Source organism: Dendropsophus ebraccatus, chromosome 3, assembly GCF_027789765.1.
Source record: "Dendropsophus ebraccatus isolate aDenEbr1 chromosome 3, aDenEbr1.pat, whole genome shotgun sequence".
Lineage (NCBI taxonomy): Eukaryota > Metazoa > Chordata > Amphibia > Anura > Hylidae > Dendropsophus > Dendropsophus ebraccatus.
In genome coordinates this window covers 25,103,082-25,117,847 of record NC_091456.1, presented here as the reverse complement: position 1 = coordinate 25,117,847, position 14,766 = coordinate 25,103,082, and the positions used below count along the sequence as shown (strand labels likewise).

At 43.2% G+C, this 14,766-nt stretch overlaps 1 protein-coding gene across 8 annotated transcripts in view; it reads left to right on the top strand.

Annotated features, from left to right (window-relative positions):
• DEPDC5 (DEP domain containing 5, GATOR1 subcomplex subunit) overlaps nt 1-14,766 on the top strand; it is an 84,061-nt gene that overhangs the window by 10,218 nt on the left and 59,077 nt on the right. For all 8 annotated transcript variants that reach the window (XR_011362096.1, XM_069961220.1, XM_069961217.1 and 5 more), the window contains exons 7-17: nt 329-398; nt 1,282-1,360; nt 2,246-2,307; nt 3,694-3,763; nt 4,219-4,297; nt 5,030-5,133; nt 5,796-5,870; nt 5,976-6,110; nt 12,619-12,680; nt 14,316-14,389; nt 14,466-14,535. Coding sequence is in view for 7 of the 8 variants with exons in the window: in XM_069961220.1 (XP_069817321.1) it covers nt 329-398; nt 1,282-1,360; nt 2,246-2,307; nt 3,694-3,763; nt 4,219-4,297; nt 5,030-5,133; nt 5,796-5,870; nt 5,976-6,110; nt 12,619-12,680; nt 14,316-14,389; nt 14,466-14,535 (880 nt within the window). In the remaining variant the exon portion in view is untranslated. The remainder of the gene's footprint in view (nt 1-328; nt 399-1,281; nt 1,361-2,245; nt 2,308-3,693; nt 3,764-4,218; nt 4,298-5,029; nt 5,134-5,795; nt 5,871-5,975; nt 6,111-12,618; nt 12,681-14,315; nt 14,390-14,465; nt 14,536-14,766) is intronic.

Sequence of the window (14,766 nt, the reverse complement as noted above, 5' to 3'; positions counted from 1 at the left end):
ATATAAACGTATAGTTGTGATATTAGAGAAACTTGTATTTTTCAGCATGCACTCTTGTCCCTTCAGTCATGTTGTTGCATACTCCAATGGGTGTATGCCTAAAGAATCTGTCCATTAGGGTTAGTTAGGGTGCCTGTTAGTTCATGTAGGGCAAGCAGGTAAGAGAATGTGAAGGGGGATGAGAACCTGCTTTTAGGATATAGTAGCCCTATACGTTGCACTGATGTGATAATGCATAGACTGTTTTCAGGCTCATCTGATGAGGTATTCTTATTGGTGCTGCTTGGACATAAGTGCAGTATAAAGTGATATTTGTTCTGCATTGTAGAGCCCAGGCAGGAGAGTTATGGGTGAAAAGTGAGAAGGTCACTTGTGGATACATCAGTGAGGATACCCGGGTATGTGGTTTCTTTTAGTATATTACTCTTATGCTGGGTTCATGTTATGATTTGACAGTATGTTGTACGTATATGTTGGCTGACACATGCGTGGATTAACTTACATGGACCCTATTGACGTTAATGGTCTAACCATAGCTGTGTCTATTTTTAAAGGGAATCTCTCACTAGGTTTATGCCGCCTTAAATGAGGGCAGCATAAACTAGTGAAAGAAACAGATTGGTATATTACTTACATTATTTTGTTCAGCCATTCTCCTAATATGCAGGAGAATAGGATTCTTGCCACACCCCTCCCCCCGCCCTCCAGCTGCTAATTGACAGTTGACTGCCTATACTAAGCATGGATAGATAACGGCCAATCAGCATCTGGTGGGAGGAGTGTTCTGCTTCTCATGAATATCCAGGACTATTGGGCTCATGCACATAATGGAGAGGACTAGTTATTGTCCATGTTATTCAGGAGTATATCTCTGGATCAGCTGCCCAGAACAATGTAAGTGATACATCATTCTGTTCAGCTTTTCTGTCACTACTTTATATTACCCTTAGATAGGACAGCCTAAACGTGCTGACAGAGTGTGTTTAAGTCATTTTCCAATACGAGTATTTTCCAGGGCTCAAAACGTGGTATGCTGCTCTTTTAGATTGCAGAAAATGACTGAATGACCCGAATGTGGTCATTGCTTGACTATGTTTGAGCCAATTATATCAGTAGAGCCCAAGCCAGTACATGAATGTGTGTCCGCATCCCATTTTCACAGGTTGCTGACATATATGTACAACTTACTGTCAAACCGCAGTGTGAATCCAGCCTTAGTCTTCTCTTCTTCTTTATGTAATGGAATATCTGTTCTTCCTAAATCCATTCCATCTTTTACAGGTTGTGTTCCGTTCCACCTCGGCCATGGTTTATATATTCATACAGATGAGCTGTGAGATGTGGGACTTTGATATTTATGGTATGAAGAATTATATCATCCTGTATGAGACGTTAGACCAGCACTATTTTTACATTACCTCCTTGCATGTGTAGCCGTTTTTTGCCTTAATTCGGTCTTGGGATATCTGTTGTCCTTGCTTGTAGTGTTTCTCTGAAATTAAGACCGTGTCGTATATTAATTTTTGCTTCCAAAGATGCGCTAGGTCTTATTTTTAGGGGATGTCTTATTTTCCCACAAGGAAGAATTCACATCACATGCACAGCAGGGACAGAGCGTACGGTATGGCAGCTTCCGACCACCAGGGGGAGCTCACCACAGCACACTCGTACAGCACAGCAGGGACAGTGTACGGTATGGCGGCAGGCGAGGGGATAATGGCAGACTGTGTGCAGCTCTACATCTGGCAGTAGGGAACAGCCGGGATGGCGGCAGGCGACTGGCCTCTTGTTTTGCTTTGCCTGTACATTTATAAGTGACGGCCGCGGAAGGAACATTGAGGTTGGCGGCAGGTGACTGTCTCCATGTCCTGCATGCAGCTGCTCTGCAATAGAAATTGATGGTAGGAGAAAAAAGAATTACAGCTGCATGCCCTGGTGTTCTGTTTGGTGGACATGCTTCCAAACAAAAACTTTGCTAGGTCTTACTTTCAAGGGAGGTCGTATATTTAGCAATTCAGCAAAACCTCTACTAGGCCTTATTTTCAGGGAAACAGGGGATGAGTTGACCTATGCTAATACGTGCCTTGTTCTTTTGTGCCACTGTATACTGTAAGTTACATTCATTTTCCCAGGGACAGAATACACCGCAATAGGAGTGTTTATTTACCATAACCAAGGGTCTTAGGATCTGTGGCATCTGTGAGCTTTCTGAGATTCATGTTTTGTTTTTTTTTGACTATTTTAGGAGATCTGTACTTTGAAAAGGCTGTCAATGGATTCCTTGCTGATCTGTTCAACAAATGGAAGGTAACATCCTTTTAATGCAACATAACCAGCACAGCTCCATAGCAGGCCATTGAAGGGAAACTCCAGTGAAAATCAACTGGTGCCAGAAAGTGCCGGTGATTTGTCATCTACTTCTATTTAAAAATCTCCAGTCTTTTAGTACTTATCAGCTGCTGTATGTCCTGCAGAAAGCGATGTATTTTTTCCAGTCTGGAGAGCAGTAGAGAGTTTCTATGGGGATTTGTTACTGCTCTGGACATGGGCAGAGGTGGCAGCAGAGAGCACAGTGTCAGACTGGAAAGAATACACCACTTCCTGCAGGACCTACAGCGGCTGATAAGTACTGGAAAACTTGAGGTTTTTGTAATAGAAGTAAATTACAAATCTATGGCACTTTCTGACACCAAATTTTTTTTTTCCCACTGGAGTACCCCTCTAAAATAAAGCACCCAAAACTTGCCCCAAAGCAAAGTACAGATGAACATTGTGACAGTATATTAGTGTTTATTATTGTGTAACATCTGTAAAATACAGAACCTCACAAATCCATGTTCTATAGGAGCTTATGCTTATACGCCACTCATTCATTTGAAAGTTATTTAGATTTCAAAGTGCTCAGTCCCTTATTGAGAGACAGACTACGTACAAGGATGTCTAGCAGCACGCTGAGCCAAGTATTTTTTGGTAGCTTTTAGGGTCCATTTACACGTCCCGACATGGGGCCAAGGAAAAGCGCAGATGAGAGCTAACGTTTGCAAGTGTCTTAACATAGCATTGGGTCCTATATCAAGGTGGCCATTGAAGCTGACAGCACAGATATGCATATATTGGTGCTGTCAGTTTCCAAATCACACATGCATTGTATACTTACCTTTTGCGCTGCTGTGTGATCTGGCATCCTGCTTTCTGGCTTCCTTGTCCTGCTCCGGCTGTCAATCATTCTGGAGAAGATGGTGGCCTGAAGATACTGCCGGCAGCCAGAGAGCAGGAAGAGAGAATGGGATGCCTGATAACACAGGTAATCACACTAGGTAAGTATGCACTGCTTGTGTATTCTGGAAGACTAATGACCTGGATGCCGGATCACAAGCAGCGCTGATGGTAAGTATATACTGCTGCTTGTGATCTGGTAACTGACAGCACAGATATATACATACCCTATATACATGTCTGTGCTGTCAGTTTCCAGGGCTGTATGAATTATAGAAGGATCGTTCATGCAGCCCGGCCACCCAATTTTGTTGCACTGTTTTTTGGTACTGAAAATGAGCCTTGATCTCACTGATTGGCGCTTGTTTGCAGCCGCCCACAGTCGCCATATCCTTATTTAGCAAATGTTTTCTCTTTCTATGAGACCTCGGTGGATATTACATCAGTTTGACAGCTATAATTTTATTGTTTGTCTAGGAGAAGAACTGCAGTCATGAGGTTACCGTTGTACTCTTTTCTAGAACATTTTATGATGCAAAATCCATAGGTATGTAGAACACGATATCTTCTATACTTGATCTCAGTAACTGATTGTGAGAAACATTGTTACCTGTATGATCCGTTAGGAGGTGGTAACGCGTGTGTGGTCACTCTTCATCAGGGATGCAGAACCTGTGGCCCTCCAACTGTTGCAAAAATAAAATTCCCATCATACCTGGACAGCCAAAGCCAAAAGCTTTGGCTGTCCAGGCATGATGGGAATTGTAGTTTTGCAACAGCTGGAGGGACACTTCCATCCCTGCTTTCCATGAATGCAGCGTCCCGTCTTCATCAGGGTAGAGTACCATGTTTATGGGTAAATAGTGTCTTCATTCCATTACAACTTTACATTATATTTTATTTTTATATTTTATATGTTTTTATTATGTATTATATTATAAAAATTCTATCTTAATTTTCCTTTTCAATGTAGACATCTCCCATTTTATATTTCCCATTTAGATGAATTCCCGGAAGCTCATCGCAATAATGCCACCATTTTACAGGATCACAAGGGCAGATTCTATGAGGACTTTTACAAGTATGTGAATCCTTTTGAAATTACCTTTGCTGTGTTAAGAGCAATTGCCAGTCTCTGATGCCATAACATCAGTGACACTTAGGATATTATAGAATTACTGAAAACCTTTAAGGGGTACTCCAGTAAAAAATTTACTTTCAAATCAACTGGTGTCAGAAAGTTATATAGATTTGTAATTTGCTTATATTTAAAAATCTCCAGTCTTCCAGTATTTTTTCGTTTTTAGTAGTTTAGTAGTTTTTAGTCTGACACAGTGCTCTCTGCTGCCACCTCTGTCCGTGATAGGAACTGTGCAGAGCAGTAGCAAATCCCCATAGAAAACCTCTACTACTCCGGACAGTTCCTGTCATGGACAGAGGTGGCAGCAGAGAGCACTATGTCAGACTAGAAAGAAAACATAATTTCCTGCAGGACATACAGCAGCTGATATATACTGGAAGACATGAGATTTTTTTTAAACAGAAGTAAATTGCAAACCTATATGACTTTCTGACAGCAAAAAAAAATTGCTAGCGTTCCCTTTTAAGCTTCCCTATAACCTCCAGTGAACGCAAGCAAACAGGAGAGGGCTTGAGACTGGTGCAGGTCTCTAAGGTGAGACACAAATAAAGTATATATGCTATTAATGTGGGAATACCCCTTTAAGTACCTTTGTCCCATTGCAAACAGAATGTTTTAGTCAATCATCTATACGATGGCTGGAAATAACCTTTTGTGTCTCTGTTATTTCAGGGTAGTGGTACAGAATGAACGACGAGAGGAATGGACCTCGCTGCTAGTTACTGTTAAGAAGCTTTTTATCCAGTACCCAGTGCTGGTGCGGCTGGAAAATGCAGGTACCTGATTGTATAGATACAATAGGGGGGGGGGCCTTCAATAGCACTGTCTAAATGCAACAGATTTATCATAGTGGATCAGGCTATTCAAAGGGGTTATTCACCAAAAAGTTTTTTTCGTTCAGATCAACTGGTCCCAGCAAGTGCCAGAGATTTGTAATTTACTTCTATTAAAAAATGTCCAGTCTTCCAGTACTTATCAGCTGCTGTATGTCCTGCATGAAGGGGTCTATTCTTTGCAGTCTTACACTGTGCTCTCTGCTGACAACTCTGTCCATGTTAGGAACTGTCCAGAGCAGCAGTAAATCCCCATAGAAAACCACTTCTGCTCTGGGCAGTTCCGGACAGGGACAGAGGTGGCAGCAGAGAGCACTTTCTAAGACTGCAAAGAATAGACCCCTTCATGCAGGACATACAGCAGCTGATAAGTACTGGAAGACTGGAAATTTTTTTCTTTCTTTTTTCTAACTTTTTGCAGCCAGTTGATTTGAAAGTAAAAGATTTTTGCTGGAGAACCCATTTAATAAATATGGTGCATCTGAATTTACTGTGTGCCCCAGTTCTGGTGTAGCAGCCATGATAAATCTGGACTAATATGATCTGAAACCTTTATTCAAACAGTATCTTGAAAAAAAATAAATAAATATTTTTGTACTTTTTAGAATTCTTTCCCCCCGGATACAACTCAACATCTGACCAAGGAAACTATCTTGAAGCCATCAATCTGTCCTTTAATGGTAACTTTGGATTTCTCTTAAAACATAACTAGCTATAAAGATATTGAATGTTTTATAGGTTTTATTTCAGACCTGACTACTACTTTTATACTGTTTATTTCCCAGTGTTTGACAAGCATTACATAAACCGAAACTTTGACCGGACAGGGCAGATGTCGGTGGTCATCACTCCAGGTGTTGGGGTATTCCAAGTCGACCGGTCGCTCATGATTCTTACCAAGCAACGCATGATTGATAATGGTAACACAGCGAATCATGTGATTGGATGGGTGATGTCTATCTGGTTGTAGTACAAGTTTTATATCAAATGTTTCCACAGCTGAAATTAATAAAGGGCGTAGACGTATGCCTCTTTACTGTTAAAGGGTATAGAGAGGGCTCACAACGTGACCCCTCTCTATACTTGACGGCCGCAGAATTTAGATGCTGATGTCAAAACTGACAGCAGCATTTAAATGGTTTTAAAATGACTTCCCTGGTGATTCAGTTGGAGGCTCGATTTTTGCCGATTTGTTATACTGTAGGGGAAAGATGAAAGCGCTATTGCCTTTTAAATAGGAGGAAGAAAATACAAAAGTTTGAAAGTTTTTTAGCTCCGTCCAAGGGGCTAAAGTGTCACTGTCATTTGACTTTTAAAATCTAAATCAACGGTAGATGTGATATAAAGCTAGTTTGCAATATACATTCATTATTTTTTGTTGCTGTTGTTATCATGCTGTAAAACAAAGCTGTACTTACCAGAAATCCAGGTCCAGTCTACTGAAGGCAGGATTTCTGACAGCTCAGTATGTCTGTTAATCACATGACTGCCTTCTCTCTGTGAGCGCTCAGATGACCTGGGATACACTGGGCTTCCTGTTTCTGATCGTTTCCTGTCAGAAAACAGGAAGTGCCGTGTTCTCCATGATAACTAAAAAATAATAAATGTAAATTGAAAACTTGCTTTAGATCACATCTACTAATGATTTAGATTTTGAAAGTTATAATGACAGGGACACTTTAAATATAAAGGTTGGTAAAAACTAGAGATGAGCGAACAAGGTTCGGGTTCGAGTCGATCCGAATCCGAACGTTCGGTATTTGAATAGCTGGGGCTGCAGAACTTGGATAAAGCTCTAAGGTTAGTAAGAGAGGTCCAACAGCACTCAGTAGATAAGTCAATCAATATAAGTAAGAAGTAACGGATGCACGCCTCACCAGACTGGATCAAGTCCGACAGCAAACCTCAATAAGTGTAGAGACAGCATCCAAAAATAGTGAAAAAAAGTGTAGTTTTATTCACCAAGCCATGCAACGTTTCGGCTGTATATCAGCCTTTCTCAAGCATAAGTGATTAGTGCCAAAGGCAGTCTTTATATACACACGTGAAGTACATACAGTGTAATCAATCAATAATAAACATGATAGAAATATCCACAGCAATCAAATAACATCATAAGGGATATACAATCCATAACTCATTAATAACGTGTTAAAGTTAATAGTACAGTATAAACATAGTTAAAAACATAATTAACAGCTCTGCCGCCAAACGGAGATGGCGTCCTGCATCATGTAACACAGGTCGGTACACACTGGGCATGCGTGAGCGTGTATCAGAGGAAGCGTATCGCGTCACTGCGTCCGCGCATGCGCATGCGCAGTGTCACCAAACCATAGGTGGAAGACATTTTGGAAAAGGGCAAAGCTGCCCAAAAGGACTAGACATAAAGTCCAAAGAGTGTAAGATAATCTCTCAGATTTTATAATGGAGAGATAAAATGATCGGTCATCACTGATACAATGTAAGTGGGTTACTGTGCGTACCATAAACGCGGACCCATAATGTATATAACGAACCGTGCCGTGTAAACGGACTCATGGCTAAATATCGCGCTGTGTGAACGAACTCTTCACACTATGGAGGGATAAGCGAACAAATCGCAACATGCTGAATCTGGGGCATTGGTTTAGTGAGCACATACTGCCGAGAAGGCAATGACGGACACTCAAACGCTGCATAGCCCCTCACCCGTAACTACATCATCGCATGCAGAGACCCACAACAAAGTCATGGGGCTACCGCAGCAGGGATGTTACTCAACCCCGGTCATCGACCAAAACTTGATCGGACCACCAAGTGAGTTGTACGGGGAGGAGCTATAACCCAGACCATAGCAGAGGAACCCTTGTGGATGAACCCTAAATACCCTCAGTGTGAGCCAGCCATATCAAACATAAAGAAAGTGATGCCACTAAACTTATAAAAATAATAATAATAAAAATAAAATACCAAAATAACTCCACCTTTATTAATTAAAGAAAAATTTAAAGAACATCTGAATTATGTAGAAAAGCAGGATAACACCAAATAACCGTCCGGGGCTTGAAGCTGGATTCTGGAAAACTCAGGATTCTGCGATCCCATCTACGGAGTAGAAAAGAGAGAGAGAAAAGCTTAAAGTGACACTGTCACCCCCTTAGTGCATTCTGACATCTCTACACAGGTGTAAAGGGTAAATTTAGTGTTTTTCATATCTTATTTCATATCATATGTCATGGTGCTTGTTCAAGTAAAAAGTGTCCTTTTGTCAACTGCAGATTGTATTAAGTGGGCGTGGCCTCGCGTCACTAGCGCCACATAACCCCGCCCACAACGGCACGGTCGGCCCCGCCCCCTTGACGCCCATTGGTTGTCCAACGTAAAGGGGGTGGAGTCTAGACCTTTCGGCCAGCCTGTTCCAATGGCCGGCGAGGGGGCGGGGCCAATTGTGCCGTTGTGGGCGGGGTTATGTGGCGCTAGTGCCGCGAGGCCACGCCCACTTAATACAATCTGCAGATGATAAAAGGACACTTTTTACTTGAACAAGCACCATGACATATGATATGAAATAAGATATGAAAAACACTAAATTTACCCTTTACACCTGTGTAGAGATGTCAAAATGAACAAAGGGGGTGACAGTGTCACTTTAAGATTCAAAATCAATAAATATAAATAAATATCTGACTAACATTTCGGCACTACTTTTCGTAACTCATAATGAGTAAATATACCAAACGGACAACAGCAAAGAGACAAGAAATGTAATCACATCCTAAATTCAAGATTGAGACCCGATGGGGCCAGACTATCCAACATGTAAATCCATCTTAATTCACGTTGTTTAAGACGAAATGTCCACCCCTCCTCTGTTTAGGGACTCTTTCCAGTATCATGAACCTGAGATCATCTACTCTGTGTCCCATTTCCAAAAAATGTTTCGATACTGGAAGATCTAGTCTGCCAGTGCGCATCGTGGACCTATGCTTAGCGATTCTAGATCTGCAATTGATAGTGGTCTCTCCAACATACAGTTTCTGACATGGACATATTAGGACATAGATCACATAGTCTGACAAACAGGTAAGATGGTCCCTAATCCTGTATGTGCGTTGTGTCTGAGGGTGTACAAAACAATTTCCCTTACATATGTGTTTACATATGCTGCACGTCAGACAAGGAAAGCAGCCTCTACTTTGAGTCCCAATAACACTTTGAACAGTCTGTGTACCCAGTCCTACATCCGCTTTCACTAGTGTGTCCCTAAGATTCGGAGGTCTCCTGTAAGCCATACGAGGACAAATATTAAATTCTTCAATCTGGGGAAATGCTCTTCTGACTGTGTGCCACTCTTTCTGTATAATCCTTGATACCAATTTGCTTATGTCTGTGTAAGTAGACACAAACGCTAACCTTGGTGTTTTATATGTAGATGTCATAGTCATAGTTGATGTAGAAGTAATCGCTTTGTTTTGTTGCTCATGTACCAATCTTGTTGGGTATCTACGGTCAGTGAATTTTTTCCTCATCTCTTCAAGTCTCCTGGGGAGTCGGTTGGGGTCTTTAACTATCCTGCAGACACAGAGAAACTGGCTATACGGAAGGGAATTGACCATGGGGCGAGGGTGATGGCTATCAAACATAAGAAGATTATTACGGTCAGTCGGTTTGACAAACAAATCAGTGTATAGTCTATCCTCCACCCTATAGACCCAAGTGTCCAAAAACTGGATACCCTCTCTAGAAGCCACCATATTAAACTTAAAGGGGTAGTGCACCCAAAAAATTTTTCTTTCAAATCAACTGCTGCCATGAAGTGCCAGAGATTTGTAATTTACTTCTATTAAAAAATCTCAAGCCTTCCAGTACTTATCAGCTGCTGTATGCCCAGCAGGAAGTGGTATTATTTCCAGTCTGGAGAGCAGGAGATGTTTTCTATGAGGATTTGCTCCTTCTCTGGACAGTTCCTGACATGGAAAGAGGAGGCAACAGAGAGCACTGTGTCAGACAGGAAAGAAAACACCACTTCCTGCTGGACACACAGAAGCTGATAAGTACTGGTAGGCTTGAGATTTTTTAATAGAAGTAAATTACAAATCTCTGGCACTTCATGGCAGCAGTTGATTTGAAAGAAATTTTTTTTTGGTGCACTACCCCTTTAATGTTGGGGTCACTGGTGTTCAAAAATTCAAAAAATGATTCTAATTCGTCCTCTGAGCCAGTCCAAATCGTAAAATTATCATCTATGTATCTCCACCACCTCAGCGATTTGCCAAAGTGGTGGGATACATAGATGGACAGTCGTTTGAGGGATGCCATGTACATGTTGGCATAGGTTGGTGCTACATTGCTGCCCATGGCAGTCCCCCGTTTCTGTACAAAAAACTTGTCTTGAAAAAGAAAATAATTCTCTGTTAGGTTACAAACCCACTTGCCGGATCTGCAGCGAGTCTCCTTGCTGCGTTTTTGCAGCGAGACTCGCTGCAGATCCCGGCTCTATACTTTCAATAGCAGAGAAACTCGCAGCAGGGATGTACATCCCTGCTGCGATTTTGTCTGCAGCCCGCCCCATTAACCCCCCGGCCGCCGGACATTATACATTACCGGGTCCCCGTTCCTGCTTGCTTCGGGGCTCCCGGTGTCTTCACGGCCCGCCCGGCCAATCAGTGCGCTGCGGCGGGGCAGCGCACTGATTGGCCGGGCGGAACGTGCCGGGAGCCGCCGAAGCAAGCAGGAGCGGGGACCTGGTAATGTATATCCTGCCCGCCCCCCTGCAGCCCCGATCGCCCCGCAGCCCCCGGCCGCACGATCGCCCCCAGCCCCGGCCGCACGATCGCCTGCAGCCCCCGGCCGCACGATCGCCCGCAGCCCCCGGCCGCATGATCGCCCGCAGCCCCCAGCCCCGCAGCCCCTGGCTGCACGATCGCCCGCTGGGGGCGATCGTGCGGCTGGGGGCTGCGATGCTGGGGGCGATCGTGAGGTCGGGGGCTGCAGGGCTGGGGGCGATCGTGCGGCCGGGGGCTGCGGGCGATGGTGCGGTCGGGGGCTGCGGGGCTGGGGGCGATCGTGCGGCCGGGGGCGATATACATTACCTGATCCCGGCTCCTGCTTGCTTCAGCGGCTCCCACCACGTTCCGCCCGGCCAATCAGTGCGCTGCCCCGCCGCAGCGCACTGATTGGCCGGGCGGGCCGTGAAGACACCGGGAGCCCCGAAGCAAGCAGGAACGGGGACCCGGTAATGTATAATGTCCGGCGGCTGGGGGGTTAATGGGGCGGGCTGCAGACAAAATCGCAGCAGGGATGTACATCCCTGCTGCGAGTTTCTCTGCTATTGAAAGTATAGGGCCGGGATCTGCAGCGAGTCTCGCTGCAAAAACGCAGCAAGGAGACTCGCTGCAGATCTGGCAAGTGGGTTTGTAACCTTAAGATGATTTCTAACAGGTCTAAAAGAAATTGTTCTGCATGTGGTGTGATGTCGGACTCGTCAAGGGCATCTCTCACCACCCTTAGGCCCGTTATGTGATTTTTGGTGTTTGGTGACACTGCGCATGCGCGGACGCAGTGACGCGATACGCTTCCTCTGATACACGCTCACGCATGCCCAGTGTGTACCGACCTGTGTTACATGATGCAGGACGCCATCTCCGTTTGGTGGCAGAGCTGTTAATTATGTTTTTAACTATCTTTATACTGTACTATTAACTTTATCTCACCATCGGTGGTATATGTTCACATTATGACACATGAATCATGTTTATTCTGTACGAGGATCACGTTATTAATGAGTTATGGATTGTATATCCCTTATGATGTTATTTGATTGCTGTGGATATTTCTATCATGTTTATTATTGATTGATTACACGATTACACTGTATGTACTTCACGTGTGTATATAAAGACTGCCTTTGGCACTAATCACTTATGCTTGAGAAAGGCTGATATACAGCCGGAACGTTGCATGGCTTGGTGAATAAATCTACACTTTTTTTTCACTATTTTTGGATGCTGTCTCTACACTTATTAAAGCTCTAAGGTTGTCTGGAAAACATGGATACAGCCAATGACTATATCCATGATTTCCACATAGCCTTAGGGCTTTATCCAACAGCAGCCACCGCTAATCAAATGCCGAACGTTCGGGTTCGGATCCACTCGAGCATGCTCCAGGTTCGCTCATCTCTAGTAAAAACCTATTTTAGATTACAATGTTCAAGATCTATGAAAACAAGGGATCTCAGACATTGTGCCCACTCATGAAATCACCGGCCGCAGTCCTGACCCAACTCAACCATTGGTTGAATGAGCCGCCATTTCCTACCTGATGGGTTGGAGAACAGGAAGTGCTGAATCCCCGCCCCCCCCCCCTCCCACACACACGCACGCACACTCTCTATATTTCATATATATGTTACACCACTTATGACTTACCTGTGTATCTTTCCAGGGATTGGCGTAGATCTAGTGTGTATGGGAGAACAGCCCCTTCATGCTGTACCGCTCTTTAAGGTAATGTTATAGGAATTCTGTTGGTCTTGTCTAGTAATCATTTAAAGTGGGACTCCGGTGATTTTTTTATTTCTCTTCAAATCAACTGGTGTCAGAAAGTTATATAGATTTGTAATTTAATTCTATTAAAAAAATCTACAGTCTGAGGCTGGTTTCACACTACGTATATTTCAGTCAGTATTGTGGTCCTCATATTGCAACCAAAACCAGGAGTGGATTGAAAACACAGAAAGGATCTGTTCACACAATGTTGAAATTGAGTGGATGGCCGCCATTTAATGGCAAATATTTGCTGTTATTTAAAAAAAAAACGTCTGTTATATTGAAATAATGGCCGTTATTTACTATTATATGGCGGCCATCCACTCAATTTCACCATTGTGTGAACAGATCCTTTCTGTGTTTTTTAATCCACTCCTGGTTTTGGTTGCAATATGAGGACCACAATACTGACTGAAATATACGTAGTGTGAACCCAGCCTTACAGTATTTACCAGCTGCCGTATTTTTATAAAATTCTGACTTTAATAAAATTTTTATTGAGGTACAGTGATCACCTTTGGAGACACAGACAAAAATACAATTATTTGTTTATTTTTATTAAAGAAATGCTTATAAAGTGCTTTTTCCCGACACTTACTACTGCATCAAGGCTTCACTTCCTTGATAACATGGTGATGTCACTTCCTGGATAACATGGTGATGTCACTTCCTGGATAACATGGTGATGTCACGACCCGACTCCCAGAGCTGTGTGGGCTGTGGCTGCTGGAGAGGATGATGGCAGAGGGATGCCCGGTGTCCCTCCAGTGCCCTGTGTCCCTCAGAGTCCCCCTGCCATCATCCTCTCCAGCAGCCACAGCCCACACAGCCCTGGGAGTCGGGTCGTGACGTCACCATGTTATCCAGGAAGTGACATCACCATGTTATCCAGGAAGTGACATTACCATGTTATCCAGGAAGTGACATCACCATGTTATCCAGGAAGTGAAGCCTTGATGCAGTAGTAAGTGCAGGAAAAATGCACTTTACAAGCATTTCCCGTAATAAGTGTATATTGGGGATTTGTATAACTTTTAGGGGGCAGTACAATACTTTAATAAAAAATTTTGCAGGACTTCTCCTTTAACTACATGGGCCATAATAAATTTTAAAAAATCTGCCATTAGGAGCCGAAGCCCAACTAAGAAAGAAAAGTGAGAAGGGTGGAAGAGGAGAGAGAACTAGTAGAGTCTTGTAGTCAGTGGTGACAGTAGAGGTTTTCTATAGGGATTTGCTGCTGCTCTGGACAGTTCCTGACATGGACAAAGGTGGCAGCAGAGAGCACTGTGTCAGACTGGAAAGAATACGCCACTACCTGCAGGACATACAGCAGCTGATAAGTACTGGAGAGTGGAGATTTTTAAATAAAAGTAAATTACAAATCTATACTATACTTTACTATCTGACACCTGTTAATCTAAAAGTTTTTTTTATTTTGCCAGTGTTCCCTTTTGATAGATCGAGATTTACAAACCATTTATAGACAAGCGTGGCATTGTTTCTGGTAAACAAAAGCAGATTTTGTTTTCTTGAGTTATAAGGCAACTTCCTTGTTTTTGGCAGAATGTGTAACCGGTATGCTTCACATTGCAGTTGCACAATAAGAGTAGTACTGGAGACTCTCGGCTTGTGGATGATTATAACATCCCACACTGGATCAATCACAGGTGAGGGATCTAGTGGCTTCACATTAGAACTTCTTCGGACACTGGGACATTTTCTGACATTTGGTTTCTTTCTCAGTTTCTATTCTTCTCAGAGTCAACCTATGAATAATTGCTTTACCCCACGCATCAAGCTGGCAGCTCGGAAGGTAAAGGGCTTATTCTGAACACAGTGTACATTCATGCTTATGTATATATGTGCTATAGGGCAGGGGTCGGAACCTTGGCTCTCCAGCTGTGGCAAAACTACAACTCCCATCATGCCTGGACAGCCAAAGCTGAAAGTTTTGAGAGCTGGAGAGCCCAGGTTCCCTACCCCTGCCATATAGCAAATATATCTATCTATCTATATCTATATATATATATATATATATATATAT